Raw genomic sequence first — 21,999 nt, forward strand, 5'->3', positions numbered from 1 at the left:
TCACCATCATCATCGTCATCATCTGCATCATTATCATCCATAACATCATAATCGTCGTCGTCGTCATCAATACCATCATCGTCATCATCAGCAATATCATCATTATCGCTACCACCATCATATCATCTTCAGCACCTTCATGACTATTCTATGCATTCGACTCTTATAACGACTTCCTCTATTCTTCACTGCTGCGATGTGGGGGGGGGGGGTGATAGAAAAGCTGTCCACGGCCGAGATACTGAGGGGATGGGGACAATGAGTATCCTCCCGCGAACGTTCGATTTGGGCCTACCACAATTGCCCAGTAAATAACTAGGCCCCACCATTACCTATACTATGACCCGGGGCTTTTCTTCCTTTTGTCATTAATACGGAATTATAAAGATATTAATTAGATTGCAGTGTGGAAAGAGTCCTACCCCATTTTTTTTTCTTATATCAATATACACCTTTGCACTGAGAGAGGGAGGGGGGGGTCGTGCAAAAAATTACAATATTTATATTCTTCTGGATTTAATAGTACAATTAATGTACACCGAAAATATAGAAATGATCATTGCTTGTTATTTCCTGGCAAAGACTCGCCTGTCACGGTATGTGACATTATAAAAATGTGAATTAACGACGCGTAATTTGCAATCGGGGAAAGATTTATCCCCACTATTCTCGTTCCAGACTATTATGAATCATAATAATCAAATAAGTGTGATACACAGATTGTACCACCTTCCTAACCGTCCCCAACCATCAAAAAAGCGGGTTTGTTTGATTTATCTGTAAATTATTAACCCGCGCGTCGGGAGCAAAATAACATTGAACATAATCATAGGGTGCACACACGCTGACAGACGTACTGTACTCGATCGTGCTAAATGTTTTTCAAAACTAACGGCAAATGACACAAGCCAAATATATCGGAAATTCTAACTGGATAATTTCTGCTTTCTTATATGGTTAAGAAACCATGGCATCTTTGAAGCTGCAGTTCGTTGCTTTTGTAGCGGTCGCCGGTAAGTAATCATTTACGATGTCATTTTAGCCCATACGCCTATTATATATGACATCAAAAGACATTTTGTTCAATTTCTATTCGTCTCTGGGATGATATTTCAAAAGAGATATATACGTCTAAAAATTACTTCATTATCAGTTCGGTACCTTGTAGGCCCTATCCCGTGCTTAAATATTTTATTTAGGAAGATTTGTTTTGTAATGTGACCCTATGTTTTACTTCACTCAGCTAATAAGCACTGTATGTAGGCCTACACAAGACTTCTGTAGGTATGTTTTATGTATATGTTTTAAAGTATAGAATACATGTCATCACAGGTATGGAATGTATAATTGAACTTTGCATCTTGGGGCAAGGGTTTAGTGATTCCTTTGTAGTATTATCATATTCACGGATCTTGATTGAGATATAAAAAAAATTATCATTAATCAGACGAATTCAAAAAGAATCTATTTATCTCCTTCAAAAAATAGCAACCTCGTCTGCTCTTAAAACAAAACAGTTTTGAAGGTGTAGGATAAATTCCCCCCCAAAAAAAAAAAAAAAAAATCTCTACATCATTTTGGGAATATCATATTTTTTTTTTAAATGACAACATACTTCACAAATTGTGTAATAATTATCTTGTTCACTATAGCTCTGTTGATCAGCAACACTCATGCTGGTGATCGGAAGATCAAAACGAGGAGAAAGAGAGCACTCCTTGATGTCAGAAACTGTGATGTTAATCCACCGGTTAGTGATTCATTTTATTTGTTATCAAATATTTCTAAACTCAAAAAAGTTTGGAAATCTGAGTTTGGCCATTAATTTCTCCCAAATCCCAAATTTGCGCAATGCATATTTGATATTCAAAAGATCATTAATTCTCTTTGAAATAGTACCCTACATGGTACGGGTTTACATTGAGGTGCAGTACCTTGAAATGTGGGGCAAGGTCAAAATTAAAATGTTGCAAAATGACACAATATTGAAAGTCACTGTTCTTTTTTTTCCGTGGTAATGAGTGAGTTTCTCAGCGGTTTATTTTGTTTTCATGCACCTTAACACCAACATTAACATGGAATCAAACACACCTCTGCAAAAGCAAACACATAACAAACAAACAAACATGCATGGGTATTTCAAACAGATCTATTCATTGCTATCAATCACACATTAATACTAAAACCGATGAGGGATTGTCGATCAAAATCAGATTTCCAAACTTTTTAAGTGGGGTTTATATAAAATGAACATATTTGAAAGTGTTCAGGTTTTGGTTTCAGGTTTTCAACTTTTAGATATTTAATTGAGAAGTCAGGTGATAAAGTATTTCATTCAATATAGTTTGTTTCTGTGAACTCGCCGGACGTTGTAGTGTTGTGTACATAGATTCAACACTCAGCAGGAAGGATCTGGTTGGGTTCAAGTTTTTAGCATTTAGCATTATATTATGATTCCCATATTTACCAGCGTCTTGCTCTCACCTAGCTTGTTTGACTCGTGGGTACATTCTATCGTGTTGTGATAATAAAATAAACTGCTTATGTTTGTGTGTGAGTGTGTGTAAAGGAATTATCCACACCGTGTGTGGTAATAACCTCTGTGTGTGTGTTTTCATCCATGTTTTTTTTTTTCTTTAAAATACTCCCCCCCCCCCCGCAAATGTTGGATTCGCCTGCATGGGGCTCATTTTATTCCATTCCTTTTCATTGTTGCTAGAATTATCCACCAAGCACCGTCATCTCGGATGTAAAGTTGGATCGATTAAGAACAGAGATGAGGACGAATCTATTCCAGTACGAGGCTTATATCATCCCAGGATATGATGCACACGGGGTTAGTGACTAACAGAAAAACTAGTCAATCTGACTCTTTAATTGATAGATTTCCCTATTCGGTTCCATGACATTTGACAATTATTCCGATGGAAAATCTGCACGATAAAAAACAAACATAAAACGCCACCTCCCAAACTAAATAAACCATAATCCTCATCTTTCATTATTCTGAACCAAAAACTTTACTACAATACTAACTCTAACCCCATGCCCTCTGGGATATTAAGACAGGTGAACTGATCATAAATATAACGTGTTACTCATCACGTCATTGTGCATAGAACTTTTACTGTACTGTCCCTGAAGGTAAATAAATTCTCTCCTATGTAGGCAATGTCCTGTAGGCTAATTATGCTTTATGAAAAATGATGGAAGGGCGAAGGAGATGTATGTTATAAACATGTAATAGAGAATAGCGTTAAAGGTACGGGTGTGCACCCGTTTTTCTGAAAAGTGCAAAGTTGCACGTTATAGGTTCTTTGCAGTGTGGAATTTCGAAAAAGTACAGAAAGATATGCTTAGATATTAAACCTTTTTATCAATATTTTTTTAGAGTGAGTACCCAGCTGATCCCGATAGGCGACTCTTTTTCATGTCCGGATTCAACGGCACAGGAGGTATTATTACGTCATTCCCATCAAATTTCTTTCTTTAAAAGAGGAAAAATAATCTATATATATTCATAATAGTGCAATAATGTTATTTGTTTCATAGAAACATGAGAATATACCTCATTTGTATTTTATTTATTAATATTTCAGCAATGTAGTGACCACTGATTTCTAAATGTTTTTTTTATGCGTTCTCTTTGTACAAAAATTACACAAAAGAATTCAAACAATACTAACATCTTATGCATACTTGTAGTATCTCTTTCCAAAAAAAGTTCCAATTCCATTTGTTCTTTTGAAAACACGATTTGAAAAGATTATGTTACCGTTTTTTACGTCGAACTGTCATGGGGTATCTTTATACTAAAATGAATTAATGCTCATCTAAATGATTATATTTTGGGCCATTTTGTGAGCCGTCGGCCCCCCTGTTATCACCTCAATCATTTTGCATAACCTTTGTTCCTTGCCAAATCGGGTAAATGATATTTCAAAGTTATCATATTAATAGAACACCGGAGTTCTCAATAATCTAACTGAAATATAAATAAAAAGATACGAAACAAGGTACGGGGATTTGGCAAATTATCTTTGTATATACATTAATGGTCAATACAGTCAATACTTTCTTAATTAAGATTTCACGATCCTGAATATGTGCCCCTTCTTTAACCTTGTACTTCCTTAATATCTCGTCATTCTCGTATGATACTCGTATAGTTTATAAGCTGTCTATGATGAGTGAAAACATATTCATAGGTTAACCAAATAACAACGCTTCTTTAAAGTGTTCATTTATTTTTACCCTGTTTGACCTCTATACTTCTGAAAACCTTCACAGCAAAAACTGTGGTGTTAACCGGTGTACACAGAGGACCACACCAGTTATTTTACACCGTTGTTAAATTGGTAATGTTAGTTTTACACCTATTACAACACCTTTTGTTGTTACATTTACACTCTTTGGTGTTACGTTTAATCTCTAGGGTGTAATTTGAACACCTCAGGGTGTGGTCCTTTATTAGCACAAATTGGTGTTAGTTTTAACAGTGTTGTTTCCTTTTGTTTTCAAGGTTTTGCCATCGTCACTTTAGAATGGGGGAATGCGATATGGACAGAGCCTCAGTTTGAGTTACTCGCTCAGCAGCAGTTAGATTGTAACTGGGAAATCATGATCCTTGGTAGGTTATTGCTTTTGAAGTCACTTGCCGTGATTTTAACCCAATCTAATTTAAATACTTCTTGTGATATTGATTGATTCGCTTTAATTCAATTTCAACTCATCTTCCCCACTCAGCTTTACCCAACATTATCGTTAGGCCTACATGGCAAACATGGGGGCACAGTAAGGCGTATCGGGCAAAAATTATTAAAGGTTGTGAGCTAGGGAACCGAGAATAAATTTCGACATCTTTATTATAAAAATCAAATGTTGTCATAATTTTTTACATAATATTCATAAAATAATATCATATTCAACCATTCTCTCTTTCCTTTTCTTCCTTTTTTCTTTTTGGTCGTGAAAAATTGTGGAGGGGCAAGCGCCCCCAAGGCCCCCATCTGTACGCCACTGATGACAAATCATGAGGGCATTTGCTCTTTACCCTCTTCTCCCTAATCTACAGTAGATGGTAACTTACCAACCGGTCTACGCATACTCATATCGTCTGTTTGCCATTGTATCATTGGTCTCATTCCAAATGGTCTAATATTCAGGCACACTACCATGTAGTTCGTCTACAAACCGTTTGTTCTAATCATGCTAATTGCCATTGTCTCTAATTGTCATTTAGCATACTGAACAGTTTGTCTAATTTCCAGTTCGGCTATACTACTTGGCCACACACGACTTAGAATATATGGTTAAATGAAGTATTAGTGAGGCAAATTTTCACTTGGCAAAATAAAACAACACGTTTTTTTACAAGTATAGTAAAAAGTATATAAATATATATAAAAAAACTAATTCCCTGTAAGTCTACAAAGAAAAAACTAGAACAACTGGACATTAGACTAAGGCGATATTAAATTAAGTCCAGTGTAGACCAAACTGTAATTAGACCGAATTTATGGGCTATCTAGAAAGTGGATCTCTGCCATCTGCTTTAGATCAAATGAAAATAAACCAGCTCGATTGATGACTATTGGCATGATTTATAATTTTAAGAAGCGTGTGTTATATTCTACTCCTCCAGGTGACGATGATTTCTTAACTCCATGGGAATGGCTGATCCGAGATGATCGGACAACCGATCCGGATGACATCAATTTCATACCCGGAGCCGGTATGCCAGCCGGATCCCAAGTCGGTTTTGATCCCCGCCTCATGCCTTACAGTAAGTTGCGAAATTAAGGGTGAGCTTTCTTTAAAAAAATATATATCGGAAAGGACAATAAATGAATACCTATACATACTTATATTATTAAATATTCATATTTAGAATGTAGTATTGATTTTTTTTTTCATCGGAAAGACTAATAGGTCCATAAATGGTCTCTGAATTAGACCAACAGGGATTGATCTGATAGATTATGGATGTAATTAGTGAAAGTCGACCCCAGTCGAACTCTATGCTATAATGATTCATTTTTATATTATTTAGAATTAAATGTGAATGTAGTTTTTAATTTGTCAATATAGATGTGTTTTGAATTAACATACTCCATCTTTTTGATATACCCCCCTTCTTCCTCGACTTTTCTCTCTTCCATTTATTCTTTTCATCTCACACCCCCACCCCCTCTCCCGTCTTTCCATTCCATCCTCTTTAGGGGACTGGTACGATCTGACGGACACAAACCGTCGCGAGACTCGGTCGATGCAATTTCGAACCCACGACGACGAACACAACCTGGTGGACATCATATGGGAAGATCTTGAGAGTGAGAAAGACCCTTACCCGGGCGAGAAGCTTGAGGTTCAGGGCGATTACATTGCAGGTCGGTAATCAGCCGAATGCTCGATTTGACAAAGGCCGAAGCTTTAAATGGGTTGCGATTCCATCTATTTCCTTCACTCTCTTATATGATAAAAGATACTGAAACAAAATCAAAACAAATTAAATCATTAAAGGTGACTGAGATGGCCTGAACATCTAAAAAAAAGTAAGCAACACGAAAAGAAAAATATCCAAACCAAACAAAAAGGTTGAAATACATTTGGGTCTTTATGTTCTTGTATTTACAATGAATCCGGTTCTGTAACCTACATGAGAGATGGAATTAATTTTTGAAAATATATGGCAAACCTTGTATGCAGTTTCTTGTAAATAATAACTTTACTGTTGTTTGTCGTAGGCAGACTGGTCCCACATTTACAACACCATGTGCATTGTTGATACCTTTTTTTAAAACAGATATTCATTATCATAGAGCTTTTTATTTCATAGAATTTTAATCCTACATATCGGCAGCAGTTTCTTGATGAAATTATTGATTATTTTCTATCATCCAGTCCGTAGTTTTGATGTTTCCATGTTGTTTCATTAGGATATACTTGGAGACAGAAGATATTCCAAGAGATGCCTGATCAACCGAACTTTAAGAATGTTCGACAGATAATGGCCGAGAGAGACTGCGATCTACTCGTTATCACAGGACTTGACGAGATTGCATGTAAGCATTCATATTCCACAGTATTATTATCCAACAATATACCACCGTCCGATTTTAGTGGGATTCGGTTATGGTAGTGGTGGTGGTGATGGTGGTGGCGGTGGCGGTGGTGGTAGCGGTGATGGTTTTGCTGAGGATGACGGTGTTGTTGGTGATGGTAGTGGTTGTTAAGGTGATGTTGGTGGTGATGGAGGTGGTGATACTGCTACTCGTTGTGATGATAGTTTGCTGATGATGGCGATGGTGGTGGTGATAGTGCAGCTGCCTGCTGGTAGTGATGGCGGTGGTGATATTGGGGTCATGGTGTTGATGACGGAGATGGTGATTGCGGTGATGACGACGGCAAAGGAGATAATGACAATGAGGGGGATGGCGAAGATGACGATGTGAAAAATGACGGTTGATGTCTCATGGTACTAGACCTCATACTTCCAATCATCGTTTTTGGTGATGATCCTTGCGTAGGTCTTATACAGTTTTTTAACGCATTTTTAGTTTAAGTTTTACCGTAAAATGAATGAAACAAAATTATATTATATGGAAGAATTGATGGTAATGATGACGGTGTTGTTGATGATTATGATGATGGTGGTGATGATGATGATGATGATGATTATGGTGGTGGAGATGAAGATGATGATAATGATGACGATGATGATAATGATGATGACGACCATAATCATGATGATGATAATAAAAAGATGAAGATGATGATTACAATGATGTTGATTTGATATTTAATACTATGAAGGGTCCAAGATTACTTATCAAAGTAAAATACTGAAGTGATCACGTTGATACAGATATTGTTTCAAATGTAGTGTGAAATTGAATCATTTCATGATGAATTAATCAAAACTTTCCCTTTCCGATCCTTCTTGCTTCAGGGCTCTTTAACCTCCGTGGTGAAGACGTTCCTTATAACCCTCTCTTCATATCATATGCAGTGGTTGGATTCAGCTATATTTAGTAAGTTTTCAATGACGAAAGCACTGTTCAACAGTGTCGGGATTTATACAAAGCGAAAACATGCATGTATACGGGGGTCTTTATAATCATGTTCCATGAATTGTTCTCAAGCTACCTACCTATTAATGAAATTTATTAGTTCAAAGCCATACACCGAACACCTGAATAGCGGATACTTTTACAGACTTTTAAACACAGAAGTGAATCTGTATATAAACTTTAATAAATTTTTCTTTCGTTCATTTCTCATGTCTTTCTCATCATATTTCTTTTCTTCTTTATCCTTCCTTTCTATATCCCTCCATCTTCCGTCGCTATAGCTTATACTTGTACGATTCGGGAGTGAGATTAGATAAAGAACGGTATCCCGAAATTCGTCAACACTTGGACCTGGACTCCCAACAGTGTGGCGGTAAGTTATGGGTTCAAGATTGTGATGATCTGCTATGTCTTTCGGGTGTAAGAGCGTACATGTGTCATCCGTACCATCATGTCATATATTATATAAATAGTGTACAATCTGTTGTACAATATACTGGATTATATGTACGACAAATATAAAATTATCCCGAGTGCAGGTTTATTTCACCGAGGCCGAAGGCCGAGGTGAAATAGGCTTGCACGAGGGATAATTTTATATTTGGAGTTCATATAGTCCAGTAATATTGTATGATAGAACGTTCACTATTTATTATAGTAAATAGATCCCTCAATCTAAGCCCCCCATAATGGATTTTGCCATCCAAAAATCGAAAGTTATATTGTACATATGTACAATATAACTTTTTGAAGGGAGGTCACGTGGTACAAATCCAGCCAATCACAGCTCGTATTTTACTACCACTATTTACTATTACCAGTTATACTATCACCATATTAATATGAAACAAATCAATGTACTTCATTTCATGAATATATTAATAATATAGATAAGTTTATAACATGTAATGGGCGAATCTGTATAGGACTTATTTTAGTGCCCAATCGACTCCATCGGAATTTGAATGAATACGAGCATTTTTTGGTTCTGGATTTACAAAATTGGAATGCTTTTATATGGTAATTGATTCGAGGTTCATTACTCTTCATGTACTTCATTGTCAGTTTTCTTGCGAATAATATCCGGTCAACTTCAATGATCGTTCACACAATATAAATTCTGATAAATAATCTGTTATACACATGGATATCTGATCTATACAAAATGATATCCGATGAATTTTCATGTATCTTTTGATTGGTTAATGATAAGAGGGAATATTAAACTTTGCAAACAATCTTTGATTTCATATTCGTTTTTTATTCCATATCAAGCATAGAGATAATAAAAATGATTTTAAATTGACAGGCTCAAGTCGCTCAACTTGTATCGTAGCAAAGGGACTGTCTTCCTTCTATTACGACCTGACTGAACCGAACAATCTGGTTTTCTCCCAGAAAATCTGGTTCAGTAATTCATCAAGCTATTTTGTCTACGATGCTATCATGAACAAGGTCAACAATGATGACGTAAGCACATTTATAGATTAATATACATATACTTTTTGGTGTTTGTTTCCTATCCCTCCTCACCTTGCACCTTGAAGAAGTAATGCCAATATAAGGTATATTGATAGATGAGAATGAATGCAACGAATTGTAAGAAAAGAGGGTTTGATGCTCAACTATTCTTGATAAATGCTTTAACATAATTTTGGTGGTATAGTTTAGAAGGAGGCTACTACTCTATGGACTATAAATAAAAGAAGAAAATGAAGAAAAAGAACAAGGAAAAGAAGAAGAAGAGGAAGAAGAGATATAAAGGAAAAAGAAGAAGAGGGAAATTCATAAGATGGAGAAAAAGAAGACGTAGAAGAAAACGAAAAAGGGGAGGGAAGAAGAAAAAGGAGAAGAATTCCAATTCGAATCCATACAATGCCCACATTGCCTCTTTTTCATCTATCCCTATTAATTCCATTGCAGAGGAAATACATCATGGAACCATCTCCCATTCTTTTAATGAAAGCTATCAAAAATGAACAAGAAGTGGAAAGCATGAAAGAAGCAATGGTAAGAGAAATATTTGAATATGAAGATCACGTGATTGATATATAAAGAACATACCAAAAAAGATTTACAAATCAGATACGAAAATATCTTTTATTTGCTTTGGTAGATTAAAATGTATGACATGTTCAGGGTTTGTCTGCGACAATATTTTTTCTTTGAAACAATACACATTTCTTCTTTGAATGATTTTGGGAGGTAGGGATACAGTATCAAAATTTTCACATAATATCACCCAAATTCTGAAAGATTTGCATTGGTAAGTTGTTTATTGTAGAATTATATTCAAGATACTCTTACTGGTCTGTAAACATGATAAAAACTTGAATGGCCAAGCCCCTAATTTTCTTTTAGACTTGGCTTCCGTGAAATACAGGAGGCATCACATAACCTGCGAAGTTCCAATCATATAGATTCCTTTTGAAAATACCTTTCACTCAAACAAAGGAGACTCGTTCGGGCGGTGCATTCAAATTATATGCTATAGAACAAACTTCCCATTTCAAGAAGTATGGTCGCGTTTGTTCAGGCGTTTTGAATAGCGAGTTTTCGCAATCACAACTGGGACAAATTCTACAACATAGTTAATCTATTGGAAGTGCCCGTCAAATCACAATGAACAGCTTAAAGGTTTTTGTCGAAGATTAAGTGAACCGGTGCAGCATATCGTCCTATATAAGATTCGGAGTTGACAAAAAGTTCCAATAATGTCGTTTGTCTAAGACGCGAGTCCAGGGGCCCGTCTTACAAAGACTTGCAATTGATCTGATCAATCGCAACTATGAAAGTCAGCAAAGTCAACATATAAAATGCATGTTTGTTCAAAAAAAAATTCTAGATATGAATGTATATCCATAGATTTATTGATTTCTTGACAATTTGGTGTGTTCTCCTTTGTTTACAAAGGACATTTTGCAAATTTCCTGTAGAAAAAATTATGACACTGATGGAAAACCATAAAGTTACGATTGATTGGATAAAAAAATCTTTGTAAGACGGGGCCCTAGACGTCTATGCTGTTTTGATACACTGATTTTCGACAAAGACTGCTTTGCCATGATGGGCTCAACGTTCCAGAAAGCATCTGCGTAGTAGTTGCAAAAACTATCTTATCGTTATAGAAGACACATGCGCGCATGGAAGCATTTCAGTGTTGTTTTATTTTCTATAGCATAAGCACTAGGAGTATCGAAGCACGGTAGAACAACTGTGCGTTATATACATTTGGCTTGTCTTTTCTTATTTTATAATCGAATGACTTAATGTTTGATCAATAATTTAGGGGATCAATGTTCTTTTTTTTAGCTTATCGAATCGTCAACAATGATAGAGATGGTAACATGGATGCAGGGCTTATTAGAAGATATGAATGTAAGTAAGAAATTCAGATGATTTGAATGAAATTGCTAATTACACCGTTTCAAAGATTCCTCGAGGAATTCAATAAAAGAGGAGTTAGATTGCGTTTAGGCTAATAGAATATTCGATAGATATAGTTGTTGTCTGTAACCATTCCATGCTATACTTTACATTGACAAGGTAAAAGCAATTTCATAGACACTATTTCAGAAACGATCTTTTGATGATATGTTGCAACACCTTTGTATGTTCATTATTTACTTGTGTTTCATATATACATTCATATATTATCTGTGTATTCTTTTACATTGTACAGTGTGAACATGCATGAATAAATAAATAATTGCTTGATCTTTATTATCAAGCGATCGAACGAAGAAAAGGAGGAGAAATGGAAGCAACTGAGAAAGAATGAGGAGAGAGTAGAAGTATTTAAAAGGAAGTGTTGTGTGGTAGAACTATATCGTGTAATGAGCCATTTTATTGAGGATGCATGACGTCATCTAAAGGCCATATTATACACAGAAATCTACTTTAATATAGTTTTTATGTGATAGGCCATGCATGTTTTCAAATGATAGCGGGAATTTCTAATTATATATCGAAGAAAATATCCCTTCGTGTTACTCATAAGATTTATTTAATACATCAACGAGCTTTTGTGATTTTTCTATAGTAAAACGTTTCTTAATGGATTTTGGACAATACGTGAAGTAAATTTCTTTTAATTTTCGGGAAAAATACTTTGTCCTGTCTGTTCTTGTTTCCAATAGAACCCCAAGGAGGGGAATGCGGAAGTTTTGACGGAATACATGACCGCAGAAAGATTGCAGACTATACGAAAGTAAGTTGAATTTTTTAAACATGTTTTAAAATATTTATTCTTTTTTACTCCTTATTTGTCATAAGCAACACATCAATGAATTTCATTTGATACACTTTTGGTGTATCTGTCTAATTAATATCCAATTAGACGCATAAGGACGCGTTTGGCAGTGATATGCGCTATAAGCATGTTGGTAATATTATAATTATTGTTACTGGTGTAACTGACCACAAAAATAAAGGAATTAATAATGGTTTTTAAAAACAGTATCACTTTTATAGCACCTATCATTTCTAATTGCTGAAGTCATCAATCACGAATAATTGATCAGGAACCTTAGCCAACCTGCATATTAAAGAGCACACGTTCCACTCCCTGGGTGGTAGTACGACTGGAGACAGTTTTTCACACCGAACCAATAGGCTGATCCTGGGTGAAGAGTGGCAGATGATTATTTATGTCTTACCAAAATATGATGGTGGCTCATTGGTAATCAACACGAAAACAATGTGAACATGTTTATGATAAATTAAAAACCCTATAAGGGGTATACGTAATGCAAACACAGTCCCTAATTAACTGACTTACTGAGAAGTGTCGTGCTATTCTCAAAATAAAATAATGATTTCCTTTTACCTTGAAGCTACCAGCAGTCGTACATGTATCCTAGCTATGAAACTATATCGGCATTTGGACCAAACAGTGCCGACTATTATTACCGGTAAGTGATCCTTTATTAAATACACACCATGCTTCTCAACAATTTTTTTTAAAGATTTATTTTATCATATTAGTCTTCTTTACCCAAGGTAGCCTGTTCAGTGGTTTAGACACTGTTGTCAACCAGGCCCAATATACAACAATCAAATGAAAACATTATATACGACACATTATAAAGTCGACATTGTTACACTGCATTACGATTAGAGAAAATGATTTGAGTTCTTGAAAAAGGAAGCAGCTTTGGAAATTGACAAGAAAACAAGGAAAAATTGATGGATAAGAAATAAAAAATGGATAGTTAAAAATGAATAAGTTGCTTGACAAGAAATCGAAGCGATACATACATAACAAGATGCTTTACTTGAAGTCGATTTGTGTACACCGTGCAGTGATTTACATCTGAATAAGCACAAAGAGTTTAACCTAATTTCGTTTTTATATGATATATTTTTCTTTTCATACAAATTACAGCATAAAGGAGGTAGGACATTATTTGTAAGGCCTCACAAATAAAATAAACGAAACAAATCAAAATAGAAAATGCTAAATGCGTACGTTGTTTTATATCCAAATCATACAAATAAAAACATAAAATTGCACCATAATGATTTCATCATTGCCATGTATCATTTTCATTCAGTCCTGAGGAGAATGATCGTGTTCCCATTACAACCGGACAGATCTTCCTCTACGACATCGGTGCTCAGTACAGGTAAATATTTCCTTTATTCATGTCATGCTCTAAACAGATTGAGTGCATGGTTTTAAGTTTGAATACATGAGTCCCACGCCAGGATGTTTTGAAATATTCACTTTATATATTTCAATTTTCATCCAATTGCCTTATCGTCTCAGACCTTGATGCAATGTATGTTATTTATGTATGTCCTGCGTGTTCTGTTTATTCAGAGAAGTCATGGGCCTTTATCTTCTCATTTATGTATTCCTTTGTTATGATTTTAGTGTGAAATAAAGTAATGAATTTCTAGTATCGCAAGCAAAATCCAACAAATTGTCCCTTATCCCAATATGCAATTCCTCAACACGAGTCGGTTGACGATGATAACGAAGCTATGAATAATATTTTTCTGCTTAATACGTCAGAACGACCTCTCTAAGCACTTTACGTATGTACTATTTCCCGGGTCATCGGATCCTAGCATGCCTACACACAATATAATACACTTCCTCCACTCCCTTGGGAGCATTCCAACAAGAGTTATACGACTTGATTGCGAGGCGTACTGCGTATAGGCTTTCGCATCCTACACATTTAACACCTGGGTGGGGAGTGGCAAAAAGTTGATTGACGCCTTGCCAAAAGGATGCTACTCCGCGATGAGATTCAAATACATGACCGTAATTCCTTACGATTCGAGAGTCATAACCGCTACACTACGACACTTCTACGATTGAGGTTCATATTCAGTGTTCTTAACTTTGAATTGTTCTAATCGCTTATTTCTTTTTTTTATAGAGAAGGGACCACCTCCCTTTCACGGGCGTTCTTTTTTGCCAAGGAAGTTGATCTGTCCCGTTATTATGAAGTAGAGGAACCAACAATGCTAGAGAAGGTAACTTTGCCCTTTTATATTGATTTTATTTGTATTTATTCACAACAGGACTCGATTCGGTATTTCAGAAATATTTGTAAGCATTGACATTCTACAACAATTTTGCTATCTGCGAAACTTCACATTGCCTCGTGGATACATAATTATTCTTAACAGACATAAACAAAAATCAATTACGAAACGATATCGAACAAAAGTGAACATTATTTAAGAAATTTTCTCTTCTCCTTGTTCATCATCATCTCATTCTCCATCGTTGACGTCATTGTATCATTCTCCTTGTCATGTTTCTTCCCCCTTTTTTATGTTACTTCTTATTATTCTTCCTCTTCCTCTTTTCCCATTTCTTCTTCTTTTCTCTAACAATCACATAAACTCTATTTCGTTTTCTCTATTCTTCATGCCCCCTCCCCGTCATCTCTCTCTTTCTCTCTCTCTCTCTCTCTCTGTTTCGAACACCATATCTTACAGGAAATCTATACACGAGTTCTCCTTGGTCATATAGACTTGTGTAATGCCTCATTTCGAGCAAATGTGTATGGTAAGCTATGTACCATTTTGTTTTATATCGATATCATGAAATTGTATAGAAAGACATACAGCAAATATATATTCTGGAACAAACTGTCTAATCTAGTATGCTTTTCCCCTCGGGTGAGACACATTCGATGGAACTGTGCTATGGCTCGCTTTCAAAACCGATTGCGCATTCCGTCAATTCATGCCCTTGAAAGACATTTAGACACACATGTCACATTATTTATATCTAATTACACATGTGCTTATAAATAGAATGCAAAATTGATAATGATAATAATTACAGCAAGTGGCCAATACGGTGAGAGTATTGGTAAAACACATATGTCTTCTAATTTTCATAATGGTTTTGTTGAAATTCTTGTAATTTATCACCATTAACCATTTAAATCTCTGTCATGGATATGTTGTTATGTTACTTCTATCTTATGTATTCGGATATATCAATTTATTTGATTCCATCAATATCGGTATAGGTCGTGACCTCGATGCTGTGGCACGTCAGCATCTATGGAAAGTGGGATTAGATTATATTCACCCCACTGGCTACGGACTAGGACAATTTCTTACTGTGCATGAAGGTGCGTATAAAAAAAGTAATACATTCTCCATTTTTGGTTATTATTGTTGTAACTTTGTATAAGAGGAGGAAAGGGTGGGGTCTTAAAACCACAGAATCATCCGGTAAAGCTCCCGAAAAGTAACCTAAATCAAATTAAATAGTACCTAAGTCTCATTTAAAGGAAATTATTGTGTACTTTCATGGATAATTTGACACTATTCGGATGTCAGTCAACCAGGGATGAACGAGGTTTATGGCCAGCAGTCGTTACTGGAAATTGCCTTATTATGGTAAGGTCACTATCTCACTTTCCCTGCCCTGATAGTTTCCCCTACCGTGATAGTTTCCCCGAGGCTAAGCACTGGTATACCGAGTTTGCTTACCCCTATAGACATATGTATTTCCAAGAGCTTTTACCAAATTCTGGGGTCAGCAAAAAATAATCTACTCCCTGTGAAAGCTAGCGCGCCCCACTGACTACAAGTAATATCATTAGGGTTCAGATTCACAATTTCTATGACAAATTTACTTTCAGCCTATTAGAATTTCAGTTGCTTAAGATTTTACTGCAAATATTTATAAAACGGGACCCATGACATATCGAACATATTTCAGTAAAAAAGACTAATGTTATATGAATTCCAGTTAGAAAAGAATATAGCGTGTAAAATAAACACCGAAAACTTTAAATAAATTCATATGTAAATTTTCTTTCTTTTGTAAAGTTAACACCCCTAAGGTATTATGAAGATGGCTCGGAAAGAAAAAATATTAATATTTATTTATTCACGATTTCTTTAAAAGACACGGTTGTCCCATTCAAGCCAAATGGCCTGCTTTACAAGGGAGCCCTATCAAAATGAACATCATAATAAACATAACAAATATAGAAATAAAAACAGTGAATGAAAATACATAAAGACAACGGTTTTCCAAAAAAAAAATAATGAAATGAGTATAAAACAAGGAAAATAATATATAAACACAAAAACAGAGCATGATGGGCAAAAATCATTACAAGTAACGAAAAAAAATATAAGACAGTGGTTATTATGGTTACATAGAAATTTGGTCAATGGGTCTGGTGTTTCCTAAGGCGTCTATTGAAGATTTGGAGGGAAGGGGATGTTTGAATATGAATTGGTAGGGAGTTGAAAAGTTTGGTTGCAATATATGAGAAAGGAACGTTTTTTGTTATCTGTTTTGGGCTTAGGAAGGTATAACTGATTGGTACGTACATGTCGAGTAGGGTAGATGTTATGACGGTAAGTAATTAGTCTCCTGAGATATGGAGGGGATAATCCATTTAATACTTTATAAACTAAAACGCAATATTGATAATTAAATCTAGTGTGTATGGATTGCCATTTTAAACTTAAGTAATTGAACAATGGGGGTATAATAATCAGCGTTGAAGACGAGGCGGGTATATTTATTTTGCCATCTTTGTAATCTTAAGAGGTTTTTCTTAGTTTCTTAATACAAGAGTGCTAACTCTATACCATGATAACAAATTGTGTTTTGGTGATCATGGAGGCAATTTAATTTGTCTTTACAGGTTCCTGTCAATATGTTTAACTTTTGTTCATTCCATTCTAATTTCTTTTCATTTTCAGAACCCGTCAATATTGGAGATTACACACTAGATGAAACGTTTCATGCAAACATGATAATTTCGAATGGTAAGTTTTGTTGGCCTTAATCAGCTGCAGCATGGTACAAACCTTTTTTATTTTCATTACATCACAGACAAATATTTCAAACAAAATTTGTGAAAATTAATAGTAAGTTGACGCGACTGAGAATTTTTTAGGGTTGATCGACGAGTTTTAGTATTTGTTCAATAAACGGTTGAGAGGTTTCAACATTTGATCAGTAGTCGGTTGTCAAGTTTAAAAAATTGTTCATTTGTCGGTTGACGACTTTAAGTATTTGTAATTCACCACCAATAGTCGGTTGACAAGTTTCAACATTGTGCATTTCCTGAACAAAAATTGACTGACGAGTTTTAGTATTGAGTATCTCTTCAACAAAAATCGGGTGACGAGTTTCAGCATTGTGCGTTTCTTGAACACAAGTCGGTTGACCCAATTTCAGTATTTTGCATTTCTTCAAAAATAGTCTGTTGACTAGTTTCAGTATTGCTGGGTTTATTTGATTGTCGAGTTTCAGTACTATGCATTTATTCAACATAAGCCGGTTGACGAGTTTCAACATTGTGCACTCCTTCAATAATTGTCTGTTGACGAGTTTCAGCATTATGCATTTTTCAACAAAAGTCGGTTGACGAGTTTCAGCATTATGTATTTCTGCAACATAAGCCGGTTGACGAGTTTCAACATTGTGCACTTCTTCAATAATTGTCTGTTGACGAGTGCATTTTTTCAACAAAAGTCGGTTGACGAGTTTCAGCATTATGTATTTCTTCAACATAAGCCGGTTGACGAGTTTCAACATTGTGCACTTCTTCAATAATTGTCTGTTGACGAGTTTCAGCATTATGCATTTCTTCAACATAAGTCGTATGACGAGTTTCAACATTATGCACTTCTTCAATAATTTTCGGTTGTCGAGTTTCAGCATTGTGCATTTCTTAAAAAAAAAGTGGTTGACGAGTTCCAGCATAGTGTTTTCTTCAATAGTTGGTTGACGAGTTTCAGAATTGTATTTTTCGTCAACAAAATTCAGTTTACGAGTTCCAGCATAGTGTTTTCGTCAGTAGTCGATTGACGAGTTTCAGCATTGTATTACCTAATTCGGTTATCAAGTTTCAACATTGTGCATTTCTTCAACAAAATTCGGTTGACGAGTTCAAGCATACTGTTTTCTTCATTAGACGGTGACGAGATTCAGCATTGTGCATTTCTTCAACAAAAGTCGGTTGACGAGTTTCAGCATTGTGCATTTCTTCACCAAAATTCGGTTGACGAATTCAAGCATAGTGTTGTCTTCAATAGTCGGTTGACGTGTTTCGGAATTGTGTTTTTCTCAAACAAATTTGATTGACGAGTTCCAGCTCAGTGTTTTCATCAGAAGTCGGTTGACGAGTTTCAGCATATTTTTTTCTTCATCAGTATTCAAATTGCGAGTTTCAGTCCTTTTTTTTAGGTCACCAATCATCGATCGACAAGTTTCAGCATTTTGAGTTATTGTTTCTTAAACAGTAGTCGGTTACCGAGTTTTAGTATTTGTTTGGTCACCAATAATCAATTCACGAGTTTCAGTATTTGATTTTCTTCACCAATAGTCACAGTTGCAGTGTATTTAAGTTTTGGATCGTCAAACTTTTGACAGGATCCAGTATATGTTTGTGTACCCCACTATTATGCCATGATGTAATTCTAATATCTTTCCTTCCTTTATCAATTTCCAATTAACGAGGTCTGGAGAGTTTCATTTGAACCCAGTATTAGTTTTCAAGTGTTTTTGCGTCATCTATTCCCCCACTGGTGCCAAAATAAAACGGAAATTTCAACAGCTTTCATGCTGATTATGATCTCCTTTGGAAATCTGTTTGATCATTCCTGAAATATTAACGCCTATACATCTACGGTAGAAAGTTATTTCACAAGATTCAACTTTGGTAAAAATTCTGTTTCTTTATCGTCTCTTACAGCTGTGGTTGAGTTTGTTAACACGAAGATCTTGTCAATTAAATATCTTTAAAAAAAACATGGCTGACCACACACATGAGATATTACATAAACAGATGAAATTAGTCCGTTCTGTTTTAAAAAGTTTGTATTCCCATAAATCACCCATACAGGACCTGGTTATTACAACATAGATCCAGAGAGTACAACTGACAAAGATTTCGGGGTTCGGATAACAAACGCCTTGCGGGTGGTTCCGTCGGAGACACCGGTAATTCTCTAGATGTATTTTTTTTTTTAATTTAAGACTTTTATCTCATTTCCTTTACAATGAAGCAATCAAATGCAAGATAAATCAAAAGCCGGGATGATGACAGTTGTGCGTTGCTTTCTCTTGAGAAATAGACGCTACATAAATCAAGCTATTATTACAAATTTTATCATTTATATGTATACGTTTTTTTTTACATAATACAATAACAATAATACGTTGTGGTGAATTATAACGAAATATGCATGTATATTTGTCTAAAACAAAGCATGTGTCTGAAAAGGAAGAGTTCTACTAAAGTCTATCATAAGGATTAATAATACCTCTTTAAGCTGAATGGCTGTATTGTTCAGAATGATTTCTCACCTAAAACCAAAATATTTGGTGGTCAGCCCTTGGGACTTTTTCAGTCGTATAGTTAGATTTTGAAAGATGATAACCACCATTTTTAAAACAATTACAACGAAGGGAATGCACTTTGTTGTTGAGTTTTGGGCACTGTTTATTGTCAAATTCATAGTTACCGTAATAAATCAATAAAAAGGCAGTCATTGTACAGGCAAACTACAACAACGGAGGAGGCGAATCATGTACAGTATAATAATCTTATCCATTATTTATGTATTTATCTATCATTTTGAGATATGTAATTTAGATACACCATAAAAACATGAATAAACCAATCCCTTGCACTGACTGCTTTCCATTTTCTGCAAAATACTATGTCAATGAATAACATGTTAATGCTTTACTTATCTCCATTTTCTGTATCTGAGACTATCAGACATTTTTAGTAGAAAACGTTTTCCAAAATATAATGTTAAATCACAGATGGCAAGCATTGTATTGAATATATTAGTTTGCTATTGTTTTGTAATGTCTTTAATCTTCTTAATGTAAAACAAAGGAAAAACAAAGTGACAAAGATTGAGATTACACCCGCGATAAAATGTTTTCTGTCCCATGCAGTACGGACAGGACGGCGAGGAGTATTTTGAATTCGAGGTTATATCTTTTGTGCCTTTTGAACCCCGTTTGATTAACTTCGAAATGTTTACGAGAAAACAGGTAAGGAATCATGGCATTACTTAACTTGGTTAACGCCCAAAGTTAGATCCAGAAACAAAACCGTAATTGATAATAATTTCGATTACTACTGGGAAACAAAACATATTTTCTCCATTTGTCCAGCTAAAATTTATTTGGTTAGAACATATATCAATATGAGAAATAATGATAAAATTGTCGACATTTCTTTTGAAGGGATGCTATCTTGACTTTCTGGAATTAGGTCCTTCCTTCCTGAGGGGAACATAATTCTTTTGGCTTTTGAAAAAAAATATAGTAACAAATTTTTATTTTGTAGGTCAATGATAACGCTATGTTGACACCAGCTTAATATGCTGGAAACTTTTTTCTCTCTTAAATATATCTTTCTCATTTCCCCCTTCCACAGTTGGAGTGGTATAACAACTACAACAAACAGATTCGTGAACAGTTAGAAGGAAAACTATCAGGCAATGCTCGTGAATGGATGCTTACCAAGACCAGATTCCAGAAATACGACTGGGAATACATCGGAGGCGCGTCATCCATCTCTATGGCAACCACTTCTATCTTGATTTCAATTTGTTTGATTGTAGCGCATTTCTTGTCAAAATAGAATGTTATTTATTGATTTCATTATAACGTCGCCCGTAGGGCAAGCCGGTTATTATTTAATCCCGATTTCTTGATATATCAACAATTCATTATTTTTTCATCATAAAATCACGGAATTTTAAGAAGTGGCGATTCCTGGTTCTTCATACGCAAGTATAGACCAATTCAGCTTAGTTACCTGTTTTCTCAGGTAATTTCTTACTGGGGGCTTCAAGTACATTATGGCCGCCAATGGTGTCGATCCGCAGACAGTTCTGTTCATCTGGGGGGATATAATACGTAATAATACAAAGCGCCATCACCCTTAAATGAATAGAAAGCGCGAGCGGATCATGATGGCCGCCATGAGTTGCAGTGATATAAAATCGGATTCATATGAAGGATTTTATGATAAACAGCTTGCCAGAATACTCTGGTTTTACGTTAATGGATGATAGTTCCCTTCACGAAGAAACACGTGACAAATGCAGACATAGTGTCGTAAATGTTGCTCGTATGTTGACAAAATAATAGAATGATGCATGGACAGCAATATGCATGTAATTGATTCATGCATTATGGAAATTACAGTTGTATTTCTTTCAACTAATTATTGAAATTAGACAAACCCTTCTATTGTGGGTAATACGTTGTAATTACTGTCGACAATTTTGTGGCGAATTATTGAACATTCCCAAAACTAGCTGTACACCTATTCATTAGTTGGTTGACAGTAAGAAAAATATCAGTTTGAAATTCACTCTCGATACCAATAGTAATATATTGAAGACTAATCAATATTATATTTTGTTCCACCCATGGGCTTAATTTGGT

General features: G+C 35.2%; 1 protein-coding gene across 1 annotated transcript; it reads left to right on the forward strand.

Moving 5' to 3' along the window:
* Nucleotides 1-583: 583 nt before the first annotated feature.
* Nucleotides 584-21,902, forward strand: LOC121413760 (xaa-Pro aminopeptidase 1-like). The gene is made up of 23 exons (XM_041606696.1): nucleotides 584-1,013; nucleotides 1,653-1,750; nucleotides 2,720-2,836; nucleotides 3,392-3,455; nucleotides 4,523-4,630; nucleotides 5,645-5,785; nucleotides 6,222-6,389; nucleotides 6,939-7,064; nucleotides 7,952-8,033; nucleotides 8,354-8,445; nucleotides 9,382-9,542; nucleotides 9,996-10,082; nucleotides 11,385-11,450; nucleotides 12,212-12,282; nucleotides 12,908-12,985; nucleotides 13,628-13,699; nucleotides 14,465-14,561; nucleotides 15,033-15,102; nucleotides 15,575-15,679; nucleotides 17,277-17,342; nucleotides 19,427-19,524; nucleotides 20,494-20,592; nucleotides 20,981-21,902. The coding sequence occupies exons 1-23, from the start codon at nucleotides 968-970 to the stop codon at nucleotides 21,185-21,187; spliced, it is 2,319 nt and encodes a 772-aa protein (XP_041462630.1). The 5' UTR covers nucleotides 584-967; the 3' UTR covers nucleotides 21,188-21,902.
* The last annotated feature ends 97 nt before the right edge of the window (nucleotides 21,903-21,999 follow it).

This window comes from Lytechinus variegatus, chromosome 4 (genome assembly GCF_018143015.1).
Source record: "Lytechinus variegatus isolate NC3 chromosome 4, Lvar_3.0, whole genome shotgun sequence".
NCBI classification, from domain to species: Eukaryota; Metazoa; Echinodermata; class Echinoidea; order Temnopleuroida; family Toxopneustidae; genus Lytechinus; species Lytechinus variegatus.

Coding starts and splice junctions, on each gene's coding strand:
- LOC121413760 (XM_041606696.1), top strand. CDS start 968: ATGGCATCTTTGAAGCTGCAGTTCGTTGCTTTTGTAGCGGTCGCCG. Junction 14,562..15,032: donor AACCAACAATGCTAGAGAAG/GTAACTTTGCCC, acceptor CATATCTTACAG/GAAATCTATACACGAGTTCT. Junction 17,343..19,426: donor AAACATGATAATTTCGAATG/GTAAGTTTTGTT, acceptor TCACCCATACAG/GACCTGGTTATTACAACATA.